Genomic DNA, 23,218 nt, shown 5'->3' on the forward strand with positions numbered 1-23,218 from the left:
CCTCCTCTGTCTCCTCAGAAACCTGTTAAAATCTTGCCTGGACCTTGCAGCCTTGCCCAGGAATACTCTGGCCCTGGCAATGTGCTGATACGTCTGTGAAGGGAAGTCAGAGCATCTATTGGCCAAGAAAACATGTCTTTACCTCCCAAAATGCTCCCAGCCATTGAGTGGGCGTCCCTGCTCTTTTAGGCTTTCGCTGATACTACTAATTTCAGCACATGGAACTTGCGGTGACGTCCAGGAGAAAATTATGCTATTAACACTTTCCATGCTCATGACGAGCTCAGCTCGTCATGAGGCACGGTTGAGCTGTGCTGTCATGACTGTTGGAACGTTCACACGCGGGGATAACTTCCCCGCTGTGCTGAACGTTCCAAAACAGGTGTGCTTGTGACGAGCTCCGCTCGTCATGAGTGCAGCTCCACTGTGCCTCATGACGAGCCGAGCTCGTCACAAGCACAGGGGCGCCGAGCGCGGCCCCCCTCCCCCCCGCACAGCAGGTGAAAACGCCCCGCTGCAAAGGGGTTAATAAACTACAGCAATAATTACTTCTCATATCGATTATGGCAGGAGACCAAGGATTATAAGCCTTTATTAAGGCTTTTTTGGCCCTCTAGAACCACGGCCTATTGTACAGATCAATGCCTAGGATGTACATGTTAAGGGCCCTTTTAGATTTGCGTTACTTTAAAGCTGTTTTACCTCACTCAGAGAAAACAGTCCAATGGAAGCATGCGCAGTTGGTCTTCACCTCATCATTCTTATATTTGTGGGCCCAGTGGCCTTGGACATACACATAAATGTGACAAATGTTCATTCCACCGTGCCCCATAAAGTCAGAGTGTGAGGTGACCACTGCCCCCCTGAACAGCCACCTGTCCCTATTAAATGCTGCATCCTTAACTTCTACTCGCGTATTTAGTGTAACTAACTTGTGTGCACTGGTGCCTCACAAGAGGAACTCTGCTACTCGGAGCCACCTCCACCCACTGTGCTCACATCTCCACAATTCATCTTTGTCAGTAGTGTGATGATATGCTTTATATTTATTTAATGTACTTCAGTCATTCTTAATAGAATATGGAATGTATGTGCTAGGTTTTGTTTTTCTAAACCCCACAGAATCTTACTTCTAGGTCTAAGGTTAAAAACGTGTTGTCAGCTTCTTACTAGGAAATGATACTTTATTTAATCGTCAAAATAAATGCATGGTGGCGTCGTGCATTAGCCCTGGGGAGCACACAATTCATTTCTTCAGCCGAGCTAGAGTTTAAATGACCCGAAGTGTTTGAATCCAAATATCTAAACCGATGTTGGACGCTTTGTCAGAGTATGTATTTATGTTCGTAAATGGCCGAGATGAGGTGACAGAGCTCATCCCTTACAAAGAATTAAACCACAGGGGTTTGTTTATTTCAGCTCTCACATAGAACATACATTTCTGTGTGATGAACGTTTTATAATGACGAAATGTAATAAATAGAAAATATCTGCAGTGACTCGGAGAAGTGTTGGTGCTGACTTAAGAAAGCATTGGCAAAGTCAATATGCCTAGCATTCAGAGTGTTAAGAGATCTGAACTCAAAAGGGCTGGCCAGTCCAGGACCCTCAGAAGCTCCAACACACTTCTTCTCATTCAGTTGAAACTGCGGAAATGCAAAACTTTAAGTAAATGCTTTGCAGGCAATGCACCCAGGATATGGAACGCCATATCACATCAGAATGACCGCCTACTTCCCAAAATTCAAGACTTTACTCAAAGCCCTCTTCCTAGAAGCCACCTGAACTGTATGGGATACTCATATTACCCCCAACCCGTGTAATCACTACGATCTGTATGTTTTTTTTGTTATTTGAAATCCCCTTGAGTTGTCCAGATATCAATCTCCCATCGCCGATAAGGCACACTCTTGTACCTGGTGTGAAGCGCTCTGATACCTCCGGGTCCAGCTAGCGCTATACAAAACTTTAATAAATAATAAATAAATAAATAAATCTGGGGAGGATTAACCGAAAAATTAAGTGCCAGGCCCTTATCAGTAGGACACTGCAGCCTACACCACACATTCCCCCTACCAGTGCTGATAATGACAGTACCAAACGAGCTACTAACCATCACACTCCTGCAAGTGTGACAATTCAGACTATTCCAGGCCCCCAAAGCTATAAGATGAGCATGGGCGGCAGGTATTTTTAATGTATATTGAATTAGTAAACAACTGTTGTTGTGCTCACTCTAATTCAGAGAAACAGTCCACCTTGCGGCAGACTGTCATAAGTGCCAGAGCTGTCAATTAAGTGCCGGTGTCGCGCACCGGAAACCGCCGGCTCAAATTAGGCACTGGCCTACAGTGAGGGGGCTGTGTGAGGACAACTAGTGAGGCTCGGCGCCTCTGAAATAAAGCCCCTGTGGGGAATGGAGAAGTTGCTTCTGTTGCGGACAGATCGGTGCTGGCTGTTTCTATTTTAAGGAATAATTTTGCCAAGTCACCAGATCCACAATGTAAAGTCAATAGCACAGTGTAACCAACCCTTGCGAGAAATACGCATGCGCGGGCGCCCCGCGCATGCGCAGATCACCCTGAGACAGCGATGGAGAGGAGGACAGCAGCCCAGGGACACCGCAGTCCCGGTAGGTCTTTATTCTTTTACCTTTAATGTAGTTTTAATTAATTCTTAATATGGGGTGTAGAGGCGGGGGCTGGTAAACTCCACTCCTCTGCGGAGTGTGCGGAGATTTGCCTACTAGCCGTTCCCGCGGAACGCGGAGTAGGCAAATCTCCGCACACTCCGCAGGCGGAGCGGAGCTCTCCGCCCACGGTTACTTAAAACCAGTTCCGGATTACCAAATAGGCAAAGTAGGTACCGGCCTATGGCCCCCCTCCTTTTAGGAGCCCCATGGCAATGGCTCAAACTAATATTGGTTTTATCTTGAAAGAAAATTAGAATCAATCTTTCTTGAATATTGTTTCCAAAAGATAGGGAAAAAAATGAATTATCTCAAAGAAACAAAAACTTTGCATTAAAGACTCTGTTGAGAACATACTGCATTAACAACTTAAAGTACCTAAACCAGAGACATCACATTCACATAACAGTTTGTTTCTTAAAAGCTCATCTTTTGGCAGCCGTCAGTTTGTAGTAAAATTCTGGTGCATTGGGTATTAGGAGATAATTTGCCAGGGGGCCCTAAAATTTCGACTGCCTAAGGGTGTCAACAGTGTTTAACTCTACACTGATTAAAACACTTGTTATGAATGCTCTCCCAGAGAACCTTTAGTGTGAATGACTGGATTCTAAATCCAGTCATTCACTGCTATGACGTAGCAACAGTAGGTAAAAACACTTTGTTACCCACTGCTGCTACATCATAAAGGAATTCCAGGCTACTCTGGCTGGGGTCTCAGATTCTATCAGAGCAGTGCTGGGGAGCAGGGAGCACAGGTGCTGGAGGGAAGGAAGTGCTGGGTGTGGGTGGCAAGAGGCCAGGTTTATTCATTTCGCTCTTGTTGTCTACTTGATGTCACTCAGAACTCCTCAGGGAAAAACATCCCCATAACTCCCTGTTCCCTATCTATAATTCTATATGTTATGTATGGCTCTCACTAAGAGCTACTAGAAAGAGTGCCAGATTCGAAATCTAGTAATTGACTTCTATGATGTAGCAACAGTTGTTAACAGAACCATTGCCCACTGCTGCTACGTCATAAAGGAATAAAGGCTGTTCCGACAGCCCTCTTTGAAAGCTGTCAGAGCAGCTCCAGAGAGCTAGAAGCACAACTTCTGTTGGAGAAGAAATGGAAGGCACAGAGAGTAGAGGGGGTGCGTGGCAGGAGGCCAGGAATTTATTGTTTGCATTTGCGACAGCGAGGAGAGGCTATGTTATGTATAGCTTCCACATCACTCCTCTGTCACTGCATAGCAGAAAGCAGAGGTATGACTTTGGGACCTATACATACCATAAAATTATATATGGGTAAAAAGTGAATTCTCATTCTCCCCTCTCATTGTCTATTTGATGTCACTCGGGACCCCTCTGTGAAAAATATCCTCGAAGTTCACTGTTACCCATTTATAATGCTATATGATATTCTCGTTCAACTCAAAGTAGCCATTTGCTTATTTACAGTAAATATTAGTTATTGTATCTACTAAAGTAGGTTACAGCCATATGCTTCCTTTTTCTGTGAAAATAAAAATAACAAAAGCTACTTTGAGGTGAAAATATTACTTTACTAAATCCGCCAGCCATTTGCAGGCTAAGAATTCAATGATAAATCAAAACTTTGGATCCATGCATGATTTGTAAAATTTGTGCAGACATGTTTTATGTTTGTGCAGATGTCATTGTCACTTTATCGTTGAGCCTGAGGTAGGCTTTGCAGTGCAATATGCACCAGACTTCATTGTGACTTTTACGTTTCTCGCTATCAAACAGTGCCACTTTTGGGTCCATACCATGCTGGCCACAGGGAGAAGACTTGCCCTTGTGCCTGCTTTACAACCAAACTGTGCTGTCTGCGTTGCATACATTAATCAGTGACTTTTATCAGATGCTCCATAGCAGCAGGAAGCACTAAGTACCCACCATGAAGTTGATTCCTCAAAATGCCTGGGGTAGATGAAACGACTTTATGAACTATGAGAAAATTCCCCTTTTTGAGTGGTCACTCTCATTTGTTTTACTGAATTTCATTGTTTGTTTTTAGACTTTGTATAGTGGGGTGCTGCTGTCCAGTGTATGTACTCTGACCCCCGACAACATGTACAAATTGCATAGTCCTGATTGCTATATTTAACTCTCCTTTGAAGCCATGGTATATAGTGTAGAATCTGCACCCATGTCATGGAAAGTTAATGTCACCTTTGGACTTCAGGCAGCATTGATTGCGCCATCCACTAATGTGACAAGGAAAACATGGCTTCAGGCCTACAAGTGTATGGTATCCTCAGTGCTGCAGTTTAAATGTGTAGTCTGACTTGTGAACATAGTCGTTTCACTGATAAAAACTTCCCCTTTTAAATATCAATAGGTTACCCCTAGACCACAAGGTAGGGTACATAGTATATAAAAGTGGGACCATTTAATTTGACCATGTCCCTACGGTGATAAGGCTGCAAATGCTATTTTCTCTGTGGAAGACTCGTATTGTCCTAGAACGAAAACTAGAGTACAGATTCAAATATTATTTCTGCTATCTCTGGCTTGGTGCCTGAAACACAAATAATTCCGCCACTATATTCAATAAAATCCCAATTTAATGGTGGTTCGATTTTTATTAAATATGCAGGAAAAGTAACTTTTAGAAAGTTGTGTTTTCCCTGCCTGAAGCATTAGGTGTCTAGCACCTGCCCATCCATAGCTTGACCTTACTGAGGTGGGGAAACTGTTCCAAGAGCAGTAACAATGGCTTGTATGTGACAAGGTGTTTCTGTTCTCCTTGCAAGACGACCAATTAGGGTGGGCCCAGGAACCTCTTTATCTTATAAAGAGCCTGGCTTTGTACAAGTAAATTTTATTTTAGTCCTGGAGAAGGCAACCATTGAGCCTCCAGCGAGGCTGGCACCAAACCCAGTGGGAGGGGAGCTCCCCTTAGAACTGGCCTTGGGTGACCACAGAGGAGGGGGCTGCCTATTTCCCATCACACTTCTGCCTGAGCACACAGGCTTCTGCACAAGAGAGAAAGGGTTCTTCCATCTTGAATTATAGGAATAAAGTACACTGTGGTATTGTTTGCAATAGTGTTGCCCATGGGAACTGTTTAAGCTATTGGGCAGAGAGGAGCCAGGAGTAAACCCCACCTGCTACTTAGTCTTGACCATAAATGTGACACCCCAAGGCACCCTCCTCAGAACACTTTTTTGACCTGCAGAATATTCGAAGAGGACTGCACACTGCTTGCTGTAACCTGAAAGAAACCCTGAAGGACTAGGCCTGTTCTCTCCTGAATTCAGGACAAAGACGTAGCATCCAAGGGACTGCTGGTTGACCTACTTTGTTGCTATAGGGGCACAATAAGCTGCAAGAGGCCTTTTCTCTTAAATGGCTGGATGACCAATTGCAACTGGGCCTGTCTCAGTAGCCACTAGTGGAGTGAGTCTTGACCACCAAGTGCTGCTTCTGAGGCCTGGGACCCTTGGCTGTGTCTAACGGCACTTCTTCTAACAACGCTGAAAAGTTGGGACTTTAAAAATGTTTCGGACTTCCTGACTTTCAGAAGTTTGGGACCAATCACCAAGCCAATCTGCCCAAGGTTCAATTTACTGGCTTGAAGAAGCATGTTGTTCCTGCTCAGAGCTTCTCAGCTGCACACATTATCCATGTAATCAGTGAGAAGGTATTCAACCTTGTGGAACTCATCATTGGATACATCATGCAACCTTGTCCCACTGGAGGATTCTTAGCTCCCAAAAAGAGACTAAGTTCCAACACAGAAATGTTGACAGAGCATAGATACCAAAAAGTATTCAGCTGACGTGGGACTTTTCTGGGGTGAAATTTGCATTTTTGCACTCCGAGCTTTTCCTGTCATAATGGACAGCTTCAGTATGACCTCATCCAACTTCTATCTTTCTTTGAGAGGGCTTCCTCGGGCACAGCCTGCAACCTTTCCCTGCTGGAGCATTTTGACTTCCATTTCAGAGACTAAGTCCTAAGGGTAAAACCTTAAACTGGGACACCCCTGGATTGGATATCCCTCCAGCACTCCATCGCAGTTGGCATGAAATCGCACTCAAGTCCTGGTCTACCTGACCATAGACTATCATTGGTGCTTTGTGCTTTTTAGGTTTTGCCTCGCCAAAAAGATGCGCTCTGCGCATCTTTTTCGCGCAGGCGAAATCCTGATGAGATCTGTAGTGTGGCTTTGGTTCGGCCCTTGTCATTCATTGGCTGGCTCCATAAATGGAGCCTAGCCATTGGACGAGGGGCCTGTCCGTCAATGCCGGACCAGATTCGGGGGCGTTCCTGACATTCTTTGGCTTTTGCCGACGTCACGCGACGCCGGGAACGCCCCCGATTCTGTTCCGGCATTGCCGGCACCTCCCTTGCTCCCCCTCCCGCTTGTTTCCTGGTGCCCGCCTTCGTGCTCCGGCCGGCCGTCGTCAGCGTCTCTCCTCCCCCTTTCCCGCCCCCTCCCGCTTCTCTCTGATGCAACATTAACGAGAGTCTTCATTACACGGAAACAGTCAGAAATAAAACAAAACACATCAATTTATGCACCATAGAATGTTAAGCGTGCACAACAAAATACTCTGCAACCCACACATCAGGTGTGGGGGCGATCAGCCAGTGACAGCAGCATCACGGGGGCTGCTCCTGATAGCCCAATGATCACGCCGGAGCCATCAGTGCCAAGAGCGGCTCTCGCTCTCCCCGGGCTCAAAGGGGGAGTAAAGTCCACGATCCCTCGCTCTTCCGTGTGTGACAGGTAGCTCGGGCTGTGAGAGCACGCGTGGTGGTGACCTACGGGAGTGAAGACCCCAGGGAGCTGAGTCAGGGCTCGTGAAAGGTGCGGGGCCCGCTAAGGTGCACTGGCGCTGCTTGGTCAGCGCTTACCCAACCCACCTCATCCTGCCCTTTCTCTGCCCGAGCTCACCCGCCGTTGCTGCCTGCCGCCCTCTGTCCCTTGTCATCCTGCCCTTGACCTTGATCCCTCGGGCTCACCCGCGCTGGTCCCCCCCCCCCCGCATCTACGTCCTGCCCTTGATCCTGCTTACCTGCACGATGTGTGTGACAAACTGCAAATATTAGATCGACAACACATAAAAACATCCAATAAAAATCAAAGAACGACAAGACCAATTAAACAAGGCACACGTAGGGCCGTGGAGCTTCAGAGTGCAGAGTGGAGCTTCAGAGTGCAGAGTGGAGCTTCAGAGTGCAGAGTGGAGCTTCAGAGTGCAGAGTGGAGCTTCAGAGTGGAGCTTCAGAGTGGAGCTTCAGAGTGGAGCTTCAGAGTGGAGCTTCAGAGTGGAGCTTCAGAGTGGCGCTTCAGAGTGCAGAGTGGAGCTTCAGAGTGCAGCTTCAGAGTGGAGCTTCAGAGTGGAGCTTCAGAGTGGAGCTTCAGAGTGCAGAGTGGAGCTTCAGAGTGCAGAGTGGAGCTTCAGAGTGCAGAGTGGAGCTTCAGAGTGGAGCTTCAGAGTGGAGCTTCAGAGTGGAGCTTCAGAGTGGAGCTTCAGAGTGGAGCTTCAGAGTGGAGCTTCAGAGTGGCGCTTCAGAGTGCAGAGTGGAGCTTCAGAGTGCAGCTTCAGAGTGGAGCTTCAGAGTGGAGCTTCAGAGTGGAGCTTCAGAGTGGAGCTTCAGAGTGCAGAGTGGAGCTTCAGAGTGCAGAGTGGAGCTTCAGAGTGCAGAGTGGAGCTTCAGAGTGCAGATTCAGAGTGGAGCTTCAGAGTGCAGATTCAGAGTGGAGCTTCAGAGTGGAGATTCAGAGTGGAGATTCAGAGTGGAGATTCAGAGTGGAGATTCAGAGTGGAGATTCAGAGTGGAGATTCAGAGTGGAGCTTCAGAGTGCAGATTCAGAGTGCAGAGTGGAGCTTCAGAGTGCAGATTCAGAGTGGAGCATCAGAGTGCAGATTCAGAGTGGAGCTTCAGAGTGCAGAGTGGAGCTTCAGAGTGCAGATTCAGAGTGGAGCTTCAGAGTGCAGAGTGGAGCTTCAGAGTGGAGCTTCAGAGTGCAGAGTGGAGCTTCAGAGTGCAGCTTCAGAGTGCAGATTCAGAGTGCAGAGTGGAGCTTCAGAGTGCAGAGTGGAGCTTCAGAGTGCAGATTCAGAGTGCAGAGTGGAGCTTCAGAGTGCAGAGTGGAGCTTCAGAGTGGAGAGTGGCGCTTCAGAGTGGCGCTTCAGAGTGGAGCTTCAGAGTGCAGAGTGGAGCTTCAGAGTGGAGCTTCAGAGTGCAGAGTGGAGCTTCAGAGTGCAGCTTCAGAGTGCAGATTCAGAGTGCAGAGTGGAGCTTCAGAGTGCAGAGTGGAGCTTCAGAGTGCAGATTCAGAGTGCAGAGTGGAGCTTCAGAGTGCAGAGTGGAGCTTCAGAGTGCAGAGTGGAGCTTCAGAGTGCAGAGTGGAGCTTCAGAGTGCAGAGTGGAGCTTCAGAGTGGAGCTTCAGAGTGGAGCTTCAGAGTGGAGCTTCAGAGTGGAGCTTCAGAGTGGCGCTTCAGAGTGGCGCTTCAGAGTGCAGCTTCAGAGTGGAGCTTCAGAGTGGAGCTTCAGAGTGCAGAGTGGAGCTTCAGAGTGCAGAGTGGAGCTTCAGAGTGCAGAGTGGAGCTTCAGAGTGCAGATTCAGAGTGGAGCTTCAGAGTGCAGATTCAGAGTGGAGCTTCAGAGTGCAGAGTGGAGCTTCAGAGTGCAGATTCAGAGTGGAGCTTCAGAGTGGAGCTTCAGAGTGGAGCTTCAGAGTGGAGATTCAGAGTGGAGATTCAGAGTGCAGATTCAGAGTGGAGATTCAGAGTGGAGCTTCAGAGTGCAGATTCAGAGTGCAGAGTGGAGCTTCAGAGTGCAGATTCAGAGTGGAGCATCAGAGTGCAGATTCAGAGTGGAGCTTCAGAGTGCAGAGTGGAGCTTCAGAGTGCAGATTCAGAGTGGAGCTTCAGAGTGCAGAGTGGAGCTTCAGAGTGCAGATTCAGAGTGGAGCTTCAGAGTGCAGAGTGGAGCTTCAGAGTGCAGAGTGGAGCTTCAGAGGGCAGATTCAGAGTGCAGAGTGGAGCTTCAGAGTGCAGAGTGGAGCTTCAGAGTGGAGAGTGGAGCTTCAGAGTGGAGCTTCAGAGTGGAGCTTCAGAGTGGAGCTTCAGAGTGGAGCTTCAGAGTGGAGCTTCAGAGTGCAGCTTCAGAGTGCAGAGTGGAGCTTCAGAGTGCAGCTTCAGAGTGCAGAGTGGAGCTTCAGAGTGCAGAGTGGAGCTTCAGAGTGCAGAGTGGAGCTTCAGAGTGCAGAGTGGAGCTTCAGAGTGGAGCTTCAGAGTGGAGCTTCAGAGTGGAGCTTCAGAGTGGAGCTTCAGAGTGTCAAGAGCAATGCCAATAGCTCTAACTTTAACAAAGGCAAAACCATTGCATTGTAAATGCTTGTTAGTGCTATTTTTACTTTAAAATTTAAACATTTGTATCTCTGGTTCCCCTTATTAGAGTTTTGTTGCTTTGATGTCATTTTGTTTATTACATTTTACTCTATGTATCTAAAATGGAATGGGATTTTTATTGTGTTTTGGTTTTTATTTTTTCGCTGTTTTGTTGCTTCCTATGGTGTTACAAATTTTCACTAAGTTATGCTTATCTGCTCTGTGCCTTAACTAGCAGGGCATGAGATCAGGTTTAAATTACTTCAATCTTTGCCTGGACCTAACAGGTTAATGAATGTATTACATCTGGTGGACTAGCATCCACCTCAATTAATAAATCACTTTCTTACACACATCCTTTGACCACAAATTACATTACATAGTTGACTTGTTGAGGTCTAGGTAAAAGACAAAGAGTGTAAACTACAGAATCTGCACTAGTGTTTTATGTTATTGTCTAGTTTCTAATGCTTTTGCTGCCAACATGACATTTTAAAACAGCGGTAGCAGTGTTAGTGACAAGGGTACAAAGCTATAAGTAAGGATGGTAGCAGACAACCCTAGCTACACCGAATGGACGTCTATGAGATTACACTGTGTTGAGCTCAGTATGCTGTATGTCTTCTTTCATTGAAATGTACTCACTCCTCAGGCAGAGGAAAGGAAAGGAAAGGAAAGGAAAGGAAAGGAAAGGAAAGGAAAGGAAAGGAAAGGAAAGGAAAGGAAAGGAAAGGAAATAGGGTTTGACTTTCCTGTTATAAACAAATCTCACTTTTGCTATCTCAAACTTCTGAATCTGCATGCATATGTTAGAAGGCAATGTTATGATGGAGACCTGGATGGATTATGTAGTATAAAGCTTGCTTTAACAATTACTTAAAGCACTTTCCCCTTATGCAGGTAATGCTTTTCTTTACTCAGCGTCTTTTTCAACAGCATGCCACATGTAAGCATATTATTTCTTCAGTATAAGTATAACTCTTGAGATGAGGAATGTTTAATTGAAATTCATCTTATTTCCTATTGTATAGGGCGATATTGGTTCTGTGGGACCACCTGGAGCATCGGGGATTCCAGGACCTCAGGTAAGGTCTTAAGCACCTATGAGACAATGCTGTGTATTAAAAGTTGTGAGATAAAGTAAGACCTCTTGTTTCTCTGTCCCATAGGGTATTTCAGGGCCGGTCGGACAACCTGGATTGAAAGGTGATAAGGTGATCTAAATATTTCCATTTTCATAGTTCTGCGTAAATACATACATGCGCTGGTATTGATAATGTCCATATATATGTTTATATGCATGTGGGTGGGTGTATGTTCATATTCATATTCACTGAAAAAACCATAGGTTTCACACCAGTTATAGTTAGGTGGAAACTTTACTCGCATAAAACCATTGAAATTCCCACGTTATAGTTAGTTGGACTCACTATAACTTTCACGTCCAATGCACTGCTGATGACGTCACATATTACATCACTCATGACATGGTCAGTGACATCACTCATGACATCTCAAATGACATCACTGATGACAACATCCTTGTGACAAAGTGGCAGACCTCCTATCAGCATAAAATAACCTTTGACACACACATTCAAAAATAGAAACTAACATTTTCTTAAAAAAGGAGAAACCAATTCCAATTGCAACAACTTATTAGGTAATTCCAACATCTACATACACATCCACTCATTCACCAACAGTTCTATATAGTCACTCATGCATGTACTTACTCATCATATGTACTCATACACCTATACATCCTGTTACACACTAATACTCATCCATATAGTTACTCACACACAAATTCACACATGCAAATAAACTATCAAAAACACATTTACTTGATTATACTGCTATATACACACCACTACACATACTTCTACAGAAACGGAAACATATTTACTCTCTTAAACAATCAATTATAAAAACACATACTCACTAACCCACCCATACACACAGTCATCCACCCATACAGTCTTGCACACATATTGTCTTCAAAATACATACAAATAGTGAGTCACTCATTCATGCATCTGTGCTCTAAGTAATATCCCCCACCGAACCATACAGACACTGATACTGATACAAAAAAACCAACTAATAACCCATATACACACTCATGTAGCTACTCACCAACCCATGCAGCCACTTATACACAAAGTGAGACACAGATACAGATATTTAAATATTTAAACATTACTCGCTAATATATGTATTCACTAAGATACATTTAATAAGTCAGTTAACCAATCAATTTTACACAAAAAAACATATATTTAGACATTTATTTACCCATTTATTCTTCCATCAACCTTTAGATATACATATATAAAAAATATTTATTTTTCAGAAAGATACACATTCACTGGATGATGTCATCAGTGATGTCATTTGAGATGTCATCAGTAATGTCATGAGTGATGTAACTGACCATGTCATGAGTGATGTAATATGTGACGTCATCAGCAGTGCATTGCACGCGCAAGTTATAGTGAGTCCAACTAACTATAACGTGGGAATTTCAATGGTTTTATGCGAGTAAAATTTCCACCTAACTATAACTGGTGTAAAACCTATGGTTTTTTCAGTGAATTTAATAGGTTTTTTAAATGCTAGTTCCTAACTATAACTGGTGTGAAACCTATGGTTTTTTCAGTGAATATATATATAAATATATATATATATATATATATATATATATATATATATATATATATATAACATTTCTATGGCAAAATGAAACCCCTCAATTTGTTCCTTTTCAAATTAAATGTATTAAGTGTTACCACTTTATTCCAATCAATATGACTTCAGGTGTGCCATACGTTTGTCATAAGTAAGACTGTTAGCGTTCTAGTTGTTCTTTAGAACACTCTGGGACATTCTGTCATTGGGCTATAGTTGGGCTACATCTGGATGATATTTGGGCTACATTTGGGCTCTTTTGTCTCTGGTGGCCATCTTGGGAGACTGCATATCAGAAGTTTTTTTTAATGAAATATAAGAGGATTTGAGAAGTCACTCAAAATGTGCCCTAATTTTTCTTTCTTCAGCACTAATCATAATTTCTATATCAAAATGAACCCCCTCATTTTGTTCCTTTGCAAATTAAATGTTTTAAGTGTTAACACTTTATTCCAATCAAGATGACTTCAGGTGTGCCATACTTTTGTCATAAGTAAGACTGTTAGCGCTCTAGTTGTTCTTTAGAACACTCTGGGACATTCTGTCATTGGGCTATAGTTGGGCTACATCTAGCTGATATTTGGGCTACATTTGTTTTTTTTTGTCTCCGGTGGTTATCTTTGGGCTACATTGGGCTACATTGGGCTACATTTGGGCTCTAACATATATATAGCCCAATGTAGCCCAATATATATTTTTTCAAAGTTAATTTTCGTGAAAACCACTGGAGCATATATCTTGAGACATAGCAAAGGCACATCGGGGTACCAGTCCCTACAATTTTGCCAAGTTTGGTGGAAATCCATTCAGCCGTTCGGGCTAAAAGTGAGTCCAACCGCCCTATTGAAATTAACATGGGGAAAACACGTTTTGGGACCCCCCTTTTATCTCGGCCCCCGCTTGATGGATCCCCCCGAAACTTTCAGGGAAGGAGCGGAGCGCAGCGAGGCAAAGTTAAGGAAAATTACAGGCAGGTCCCTCATTCGGCGCCAAAGTTATTCCCAATAGAATGTTGCGGATTTCCTATGGAAAACAATCCTAACTATAACTACCTACTGGCGACCGCCAGTAGGTAATAAGCATATGTGCAGAGTGTAATCAGCTGTTAATACCCATTGTTGTAGTGAAGAGCCATGACCTAAGAAGGGTGGACCCTCGAGCAGATGATAATGCCCATCTCCCTCAAAAATGGTTATAAACAGAATTTTACTAACAGCAGATTGGCATATATGTCTTTTGCACACCTGTCTTTTCAGTAGTATGACATCATAAACCACAAGGTCAAAGGCTAGGGGACTTAAACATATCTCCAGAACCAAGTGAAGGCATCACAAGTCCATATTACACTTTGCTTGCTATGTATTTGTTATATTAAATCTTTATTGAAAACATTAAATGAAATACTGGACTATACTTTTGGGATGTCGGCACCTAAAATAAGAAAAAATACTTAATTATGTGGTTAAAAATGTCAGAATTGTTTTTAAAAAAAGCCCTTTGCTTTCTTAAGAGCATTGTGTTAGCAGAATGGGAAGATTGTTGAAGCTGTTGTCTGTCTACCTTTTATTAATAGAATTTGGATAAAACAATGGGCTCTGAAGAGTGGCTGTCTTTATGGTGATGAAGCCCATACCCCATATTTCAGAGACCCGTTAATTATGTTCCCTCCCCAAACTGAACAATGACAACACATAACATATTACAGTCTGTGCATTTAAATATATATAATATACACACAGATATATATGTATAAATAAATACATATATACATGTGTTTGTATATATATGTGTGTATGTATTCACTGAAAAAAATTAAGTTAAAGACCATTTATGGTTTAGTGTGGGCGTAATCCTTCATTCCTGCCAAATTTCACAATGTAATATAAAAATTCTGCAAAATTATATTTTTAAAGTGAAAAGGGATTTGCCGGTATTTCCCTCACAAGCACTTTTGGTAAATATGTTCAGCAAAATATAATCTACTTATCACAATTACACCAATTTTGCCAGCATTATTAAAATTTCTCCCAGACCTTGTTACGGTTCAGTGAACACAAATCTGAAAACGTCCTGAAATTCACCAGGTATGGTGTGCAACGTACAATGCACACCATTACGCATCCCTCTACTATAGATTGCCCTTTGTTTGTAGGCAGCTTTTTTTTAAAACATTCCTGGAGAGTACTGAACATGGCAGTGGGTATGAGTTATTTTGTAAATTCCGCATTGCACACTATCATTTGCATATTTCACGGCTTTTTCAGTTTTGTGTTAGCTGAACCAAAACTGATTCTTAACTGTTATTTCGTCAGCGAAGTTAATGCATAGCTGCCAAGGTTTCAAATTGCTGTGTGACAGTGTCATAATTTCAGCGTGAACATGAGTGACATTTCAACCACTATGAGTGACCCTTTCTGGCAAACAAAATCAAGCAATAAAGACGAGGGAAACATATAAATATAAGCAAGTACACCCGTCTCCGCGATGAGAAACTCCAAGAAGGGTTGCATCACATGCCACAGGCTGTATTATTGCAAGAGAAAAGAAGCTCATCAAAAAAATAATTATCTGACTGAGCAGTCCACCCCGGTCCAGCATGCCGCCCACTACCTGCCGAGCCCAGCTGGCGGCAGCCACCATAACATCAGCCACAGCCTGTCCCTACAGGCTCTACTGACTTAGTGACACACGGGATGCTGAGAAGTTAAGTTGACAAGCACCACAGTGGCCCTCACATTCCCCTGACCCAAAAAGAGTTAGTTGGGGTGACTACTAACGTAGCTTAAAACTGTCACGGAGCCTCATGGCCTTCCTCGGCAACACCCAGCCGCAGTCTGGCTCAGCTGTATGTGCTGCCTCTGGACTGCTAAGGAACCGCTCGGGTCGGGTCCGGTCGCAGGACCACTTTACTGTAGTGCAAGCGCAGCATTCTTATGACCATTACCGCAGCAGCCAAAAGGAACAGAACCAACTTTCGCCTGCTGAGTTCTCACGCTGCAGGCGGCTGGTCAAACCCGCCTATAAAAGTGTGTTTCCAAACTGACACTATCCATTGGGCACTGACTCTTGACGTAACTCCATGCTGTCGGGTGTCTTGATTAATGTGTAACATTGTAGCAGCACAGCAGCTGAGCCAGCCCCCTTATCCTACCGGCAGCAGAGCTCACTGCGTGCTGCCACAGCTGTCACAGGCAGTATGGTGCATTATAGCAGCCTCCGACTCGACTGGTGCACAGGTGCCATAATGCGTGACTTTGCATTTCAGTGCGGTGATGCTGAACACCGCACTGAAATGTGTTCGTCTAACGCCTATCGCGTGATACTTTGCCAGGCTGTTAATGTGTTTTTATGACGTACTACATGCGCTCCTGAGAGTTATGCTCAAGTCTTATATATATAATCGACAGAAAACTAACCTTTTTAAACATGTGACAAATTTTGTGTGGATTCAGTAAATGATGCCAAATTTATTAGCACATGGAAACGTCCTGTTGAAATCTGCTTCAGCCCCTTTGCTGAAGTGGGATGACATTGAGACAACATAGAACAGACCAGACATGCTATGTCTCTGCCAAATTGCATGCAGAACATCAAACAGTGCCAGTTTTATTAGTAAATCCATAATGTTTTGACCCCCCTCTTTACTTCCCGTGCAATCAGATACGCAGAAAACCTGACATAGCCGCACTAAGTGTAGCTTGTGAACTGCCTGCCATGTTTGATGCAGATTCTTCAAAGAGCAATATAGTTATAAGCAGATTACATTTTTATTGTCCTCTTTTGAACTCTTTCCCGCCCTCGATGGACAAACCATTAGAAAACCATTCCTTCCTAGCTTCTGCCAAGTTTTATGGAAATTCCTTACACAGTGTATACAGTTCCTCTCCTTTTGGACCAATCACTTTTTGATCCCCATGAAACTTAGGATACTTAAATCGTCTGCTCCCAGTACGATCATGGTTGACCGACAATGGTCTCAGTTAAACATGGAGAGCTGGATATGTTCACTGAATCAATCCTACCCTGTCTGGGCCTTGGTCCACTAGACACCCACAATAAGATAACGGACAGGCAGACCCAGTCCTTAGATCAAAATATCCCTAAAGGGATAGGAACAGAACAATCTAATAATAAGTCTGCCCTGTGGTATTCCCCCCCACATAAAAACTCTAAAGAAAAATGTTAAGGTTGCAGAAAGGGAATGGAGGAAAGAGAATACCGAACCAAAAAAAGTATGTATAGGGAGAGAGTTAGAGTTTATAATGCTGAAATCCATTCTGCCCTAGTGTCTTGTTCTGAAATAAGGATTAATAAAGCTGGCAAAAGCCTCAGAGAAATGCTTAAAATCACAAAAATGTTGCTAAACCTTTCCTCCAGCACACATCTTTCTGAACCATTAACTGTAAGATGCAAACCTTTTGCCTCCTTCTTTAATTTAAAAATGTTGGAAATCTGTCAATCCTTTGAAAAGGACTGTGGACGCATTAGTTCTGTTCCCAACAACAATTTTAGGGTTGATTGTCCCTTCATCCTTTCCAAATTCCATCCCCTCTCATTGGAGAAGTTGAAGGCTCTTTTCAGTAAAATCAAATCAGAATCTCCCCTTGATCCAACTCCCCCCAGGATCATTGCTCTAGAGCAGAAGACTATTCTCCCTATGCTGCTCAAAATGGCCAATCTGTCGCTGGAAACTGGATCTATTTCTCAACCCTGGAAACATGTGGTGGTTAAAGCCAAACTGAAAAAAACCTAACCTTGACCCTGCCTGTTTTGAAAACCTCCGACCTATTTTACTTTTACCAGCTTTTAGTAAGGTGGTTGAAAACACAAACTGGCTTGCGCTCCAGACACAGCACAGACTGCCATTTTGGCAGTGGTGGAAGAGGCTAAATAGAGACTCTATATGGGGACATGGTTGCCATCATCTACTTGATCCTTAGTGCGGCCTTGAACACCGTTGACCATTCTGTATTTCTGCATAAGGTTAGTGTTACAGGAAAAGCGTTGGACTGGGGTGGTTCTAAATGATCATACATTCCAGGTTGTTGACAAGGGCATTGCCTTGAATATCGTGCCTGTCACCTGTAGGGTCCCGCAGGTGTCCCCACTCAGCCCGATGTTATTTAACATCTATCGTCAAGATCTCAAGATCAATGGAGCCAAAACCGAATTAGTGACACATGGCAATATGTCCCCCATCCAATACGATTTGGCTCGGCCTACTCACCTGGGTCCCCCGACTAATAAGTCAACTATAAAAGGTCTGGGGATGTGGATTGATGACACCTTGATGATTGTACCCAGGCCAGTGAACGTTCAGCCAGCTGCTTTGGTCTGTTGGGGATGCTACGTTAGATTTTGCTGCTGCTGCCTCAGACCGCGAGGCACGTAGTAGTCCAGGCATTAATCCTTTCCCACCTAGACTATGGGAATTTTCTTTACCTGGGTTCTGCCAAGGCTGTCGTCCAGGAACTGCAAGTGATATAAAATGCAGCTGCTTCTATGTTACTGAGTATTCCCAGGTCTAAATCTCCCAGGCTGGGGTTGATGGCATTGCATTGGCTTCCCATTGTTCAAATAATTGAACTCAAGTCCTCATGCATTGCCCATAGCATTCTCCAAGGGAAAGGCCCGCCCATCCTTCAACAGCTTGTCACTCACTGCACCCCAATATGGTCCTTTGTTCTTCCAACTAAGCATCTGGTTACCGTTCATGGAGTTTAAAGAGCCAGTAAGGGAGGGCGCTCCTTTCAAATCAATGTTGCTAAGCTCTGGAATTCTCTCCACTTGGCCATTAGGTGTCTGGACAATCAGTTACGCTTTCGCAAAGCCATTAAATCCTGGCTCTTTCCATGGTGACCTCTCATAGGATTGACTACACCTGATCTCAGGCTTGCTGTGCTTCCTCTTTCTCTTAGCACTGGGATGCCTCCGGCTCGCCATGCACTCTACAAATCTAGTAGCATTGCATAGCATAGTGCCAATGTTATCAGCAAATTAACACTTTTTTGCCCACCACCTTTTTCAACTAGGCCCCCCCATTGATGGATCAGGACAATCAAAAGAAAGTGTACAGGTTAAGTCTCTGAAACATGTCATCCAGATCCACCAGAAACCCTTCATTAACAACCCCCCCGCCATTGCGTTGTAACAAAAACTGAAATGGCTGCACTGGGTGCAACAGCCTGCCACATCTGATGCTGAGCCATCAAGCACAGCCAACAATTTATGCAAATAAAAATGTAATTGATCACCCCATTAAACTTTGCCCCCTGCTGGACTGGCATAAGACTTGACATCTCATTAGAAGAATATTCCTTTCAAGCTTCTGCCAAATTGTGTGTAGCTTCATCATAGATTCCAAACATATGTGCAAATGAACACTTCCTCCCACTCCCCTTTTTACCGAGGTCCCCCATGATGGATCTGCATGAATTTGAAAATGCCACAAATATTCTGACAACTTTCATGCATATTTATATAATGGTGAAAACTTTATAAGCAAATCAACAATTAGCTTTTCATCTGACAAGATATACAAAGTTGTAAACCCTTTAAAACCCACACAGACCATTCTTGTATGTCAATATAACAAAAACTACAGAATGGATTTACACCACAGTAAAAATGAAAATTTTGGGACTGTTTTCCTATGTAAGCTAAAGTGAGGAAACATGTTTTCCCTACACATAGATGCACAAACATTTTGCCTGCTAGTCCTTAGTTGGCCATGCTAGGGAAGTGCCACATTTGGTGCAGATTGGTCAATGGGCTCCAAAGTTGTAAGCAAACAAAAAAAAACTATTTAATTGAAATACGGATTGAAACATGATATTCAACAGCACCACTGGTGTGTGAGTTGTGGATGGCATTGCTTTTGTGTGAGTTATTTTGTTGCATACTAAACCGTTAGTAACTTCAGGTTAACTGAAGACTCTTAGTGAAGTTCAGCAGTGTTTTTAAACATGTTAATCAATGCTTAATTTGTAAAAATATAAGTGGCAGGCCCTTAGGTATTTCTCAGGAAGTTACTGCAGTTGGAGCCAGACAATTGCTCCACTCAACACTGCCAATCTTTCCCACGTCATTTAATGCTGTAAATATGGCATGAACACATTTCTTTTATATCTATTTAAAATATATTCAATATGTTCTTGATGGACTGTCAAAAAAGTATATGTTCGGGGCCTGGTTGAGTAGCGGTCAGGTCCAACTGTATCCCTCACCAATGTCGATTGAAATGTTAGTGCACAATTATGCTTTGTATTTGTATTTTATTGAACTGTTAATAAAAAGATTTCGTTTTAAAAAAAGTGCACAGTCAACTCCACCATGTGGTAGACTGTCAAAAATAAGTGCCTGTGTTTACAAATACATGCTGGTGCTAAGATTAAGCACTGGTTAAGATTGTATAACCAACTGTAACCATTTCTGCTCATTCATTGTAGTTTTTCAGTGAATTCTGGGACTTTTTGAAGATATACTACATCAAACATTTGAGGCTAATGGACCTTCATTGGAACCCTCAAAGTGTTCATGAACCCAGTCCTGGGTCAACAAAACTGTTCAGGGTCCTAACAAAGGCCCACGAGCCCTTGCTGCATGGTATGTGGACCACAAGGCTGGGTTCACAGGCCTTGCAGCTGCACTGGCCGTCTAGTCTTCTGGGTCTGAGAACCTTCCCGTTGCTTTCTTCTAACACTTATAGCTCCTTCACTGTGTTTGGGACTTGTGGACCATGTCCCATGTCCTGTAAAGGTAACCACAACAGATTTTTCTCAGTTGTGGTCAGCCAATGAGAGACTTCGGGTCCAAAAACCTGACTTTCGGTCCACAAACAAGATAAAGGAAAGATCCCTCACTCATTTAAATTCAGTTATTTTTTATGTTGACAGATGAATCCGGATGTGTAGACCATTTATGGACTAATGGTCTACCCTTTTAACCCCACTGGCACATTTTTGTAATGCTAATTTCACAATCGCATGAACAGATTTACACTAAACAAAGCAAAGGCACTTGAAACATCTTCTTTCAAGAGTGATGTTATTAGATTCTCCTATTTATTTGTTGTAGAGGAATGCAAAGATTTATGTGGAAGATAAAGTGGAAAAAGTCAGAAAATTATTTTTGTGAATTGACAAATCTGCACAAAACTTGCAAAGTTAATTGGAATTTGGATGAACCTAAAGTGTTATGCAGATTTGTTGAATGATACCAATTGTATAGAAAAATGTCAATGGTATCTATCTATCTATCTATCTATCTATCTATCCATCTATATATCTATCTATCCATCTCTCTCTCTCTCTCTCTCTCTCTCTCTCTCTCTCTCTCTCTCTATATATATATATATATATATATATATATATATATATATATATATATATATATATATATATATATATATATATATATATATATATATATATAGATATATTACCTACTGGCGGTCGCCAGTAGGTAGTTATAGTTAGGATCGTTTTCCATAGGAAATCCGCAACATTCTATTGAGAATAACTTTGGCGCCGAATGAGGGATCTGCCTGTAATATTCCTTAACTTTGCCTCGCTGTGCTCCGCTCCTTCCCTGAAAGTTTCGGGGGGATCCGTCAAGCGGGGGCCGAGATAAAAGGGGGTCCCAAAACGTGTTTTCCCCATGTTAATTTCCATAGGGCGGTTGGACTCACTTTTAGCCCAAACGGCTGAATGGATTTCCACCAAACTTGGCAAAATTGTAGGGACTGGTACCCCGATGTGCCTTTGCTATGTCTCAAGATATATGCTCCAGTGGTTTTTACGAAAATTAACTTTGAAAAAATATATAATGGGCTACATTGGGCTATATATATGTTAGAGCCCAAATGTAGCCCAATGTAGCCCAAAGATGGCCACCAGAGACAAAAAAAAACAAATGTAGCCCAAATATCAGCCGGATGTAGCCCAACTATAGCCCAATGACAGAATGTCCCAGAGTGTTCTAAAGAACAACTAGAACGCTAACAATCTTACTTATGACAAAAGTATGGCACACCTGAAGTCATCTTGATTGGAATAAAGTGGTAACACTTAATACATTTAATTTGAAAAGGAACAAAATGAGGGGTTTCATTTTGCCATAGAAATTTTATATATATATATATATAAGTGACCTTGACTGCAAATTAAGATATGTTCTGTGTCAAGAAATCAAATATATCGGTGCGTTATGTTTTATCTACTATTTTTTATGACTGAGCATTCATGCTGTTAGGTTGTTGTGACATGAAATACAACTATACTGGGTAATTTGGTTTTAGAGCTAAGAAACTACAAAACCCAGCATACATTGGTATATAGTATTTTTTCTATGTTTAACACTGAGATGAGGTGAAAGCATCACGCCATAAAATGTATAAAAATAAAAAGCGGACCATTTGTTTGTTACATTGAGAAAGAATACGGAGGTATTCGAAACGCGTCTGGCTATAAGATAATAAAGACCTGCTGATCCACAAAAATTGGAGTCTGTAATCCGTTCCTTTGGTTTTGTCCCGGCTGGGCTCTGCAGAAGGGAAACGGAGATATTTTTATATATATATATATATATATATATATATATATATATATATATATATATATATATCGCACCACAGCGCTTCCCCACTTAGGAAGAATTATCACGGACACCTCGCATGGATTTGCAGGTAATTTATTCAAATATCAGACTGCACCGCAACGCGTTTCACCTTTCGGCTTGATCACGCTAAAGAAGCATTGCAGTTAGCACATTCAAATACACTTCAGTGAATAAACATAAACAAAGGACTTAAACCACCGTGAGAGAGTGAAACAGTGATATAAGGCGGTGCCGCCATTTTAACCTAGTCAATATCATCAGTAAATTCAAATGGGGAAATACCACAGTTGCTCAAAATTATATCTCTAATGTTCAGCTTGGAATAAATCATTACATTTTCGGCGTTATTACATATTAATACTCCAAAAAGCATGCATCTCGCCCAAGTGGGCCAACACATAGTTCATAAATCCATAAATCCAAGGTGTACCGCCCAAGTGGGCTACCGTGTCAGTGATCCATACGGATAAAGATAATGCCTAATTCCAACATCATACCGGTCCCATAGTAAGCTGTGTCAAAAGAAAAGAGAAAGTCTCGCCCCAGTGGGCATAAGTTGTCAGTGGTACTTCACGCTATGAAGATACAAATAGTCTCATATCAGGTAAGGTCCAAAAGCAAAAACCACCTTCACCATATAATGTGCCACCACCTAAAAATAAAACAAAGTGATATAATCATATCAAAATACACTAGGAAATTTAAAATTCGAACGGCAGCAGATATAAAAACACAACATATATATACACAAGTACATTACAGGCATATCCCCAGAAACCATGTACATTACATAATTGTGGTAATATGACTACCTCAAAAATATCTCAGTTTGCAAAGCAAGAAACGATTTAATGCAGATGAATA

General features: G+C 42.8%; 1 protein-coding gene across 1 annotated transcript in view; it reads left to right on the top strand.

The window, feature by feature from the left end:
* Nucleotides 1-23,218, top strand: part of COL24A1 (collagen type XXIV alpha 1 chain) — a 979,161-nt gene that overhangs the window by 475,541 nt on the left and 480,402 nt on the right. Inside the window, exons 15-16 of the mRNA XM_078645481.1 lie at nucleotides 11,077-11,130; nucleotides 11,215-11,259. Coding sequence (XP_078501607.1) covers nucleotides 11,077-11,130; nucleotides 11,215-11,259 — 99 coding nt within the window. The remainder of the gene's footprint in view (nucleotides 1-11,076; nucleotides 11,131-11,214; nucleotides 11,260-23,218) is intronic.

Source organism: Lissotriton helveticus, chromosome 1_1 (genome assembly GCF_964261635.1).
Source record: "Lissotriton helveticus chromosome 1_1, aLisHel1.1, whole genome shotgun sequence".
NCBI classification, from domain to species: Eukaryota; Metazoa; Chordata; class Amphibia; order Caudata; family Salamandridae; genus Lissotriton; species Lissotriton helveticus.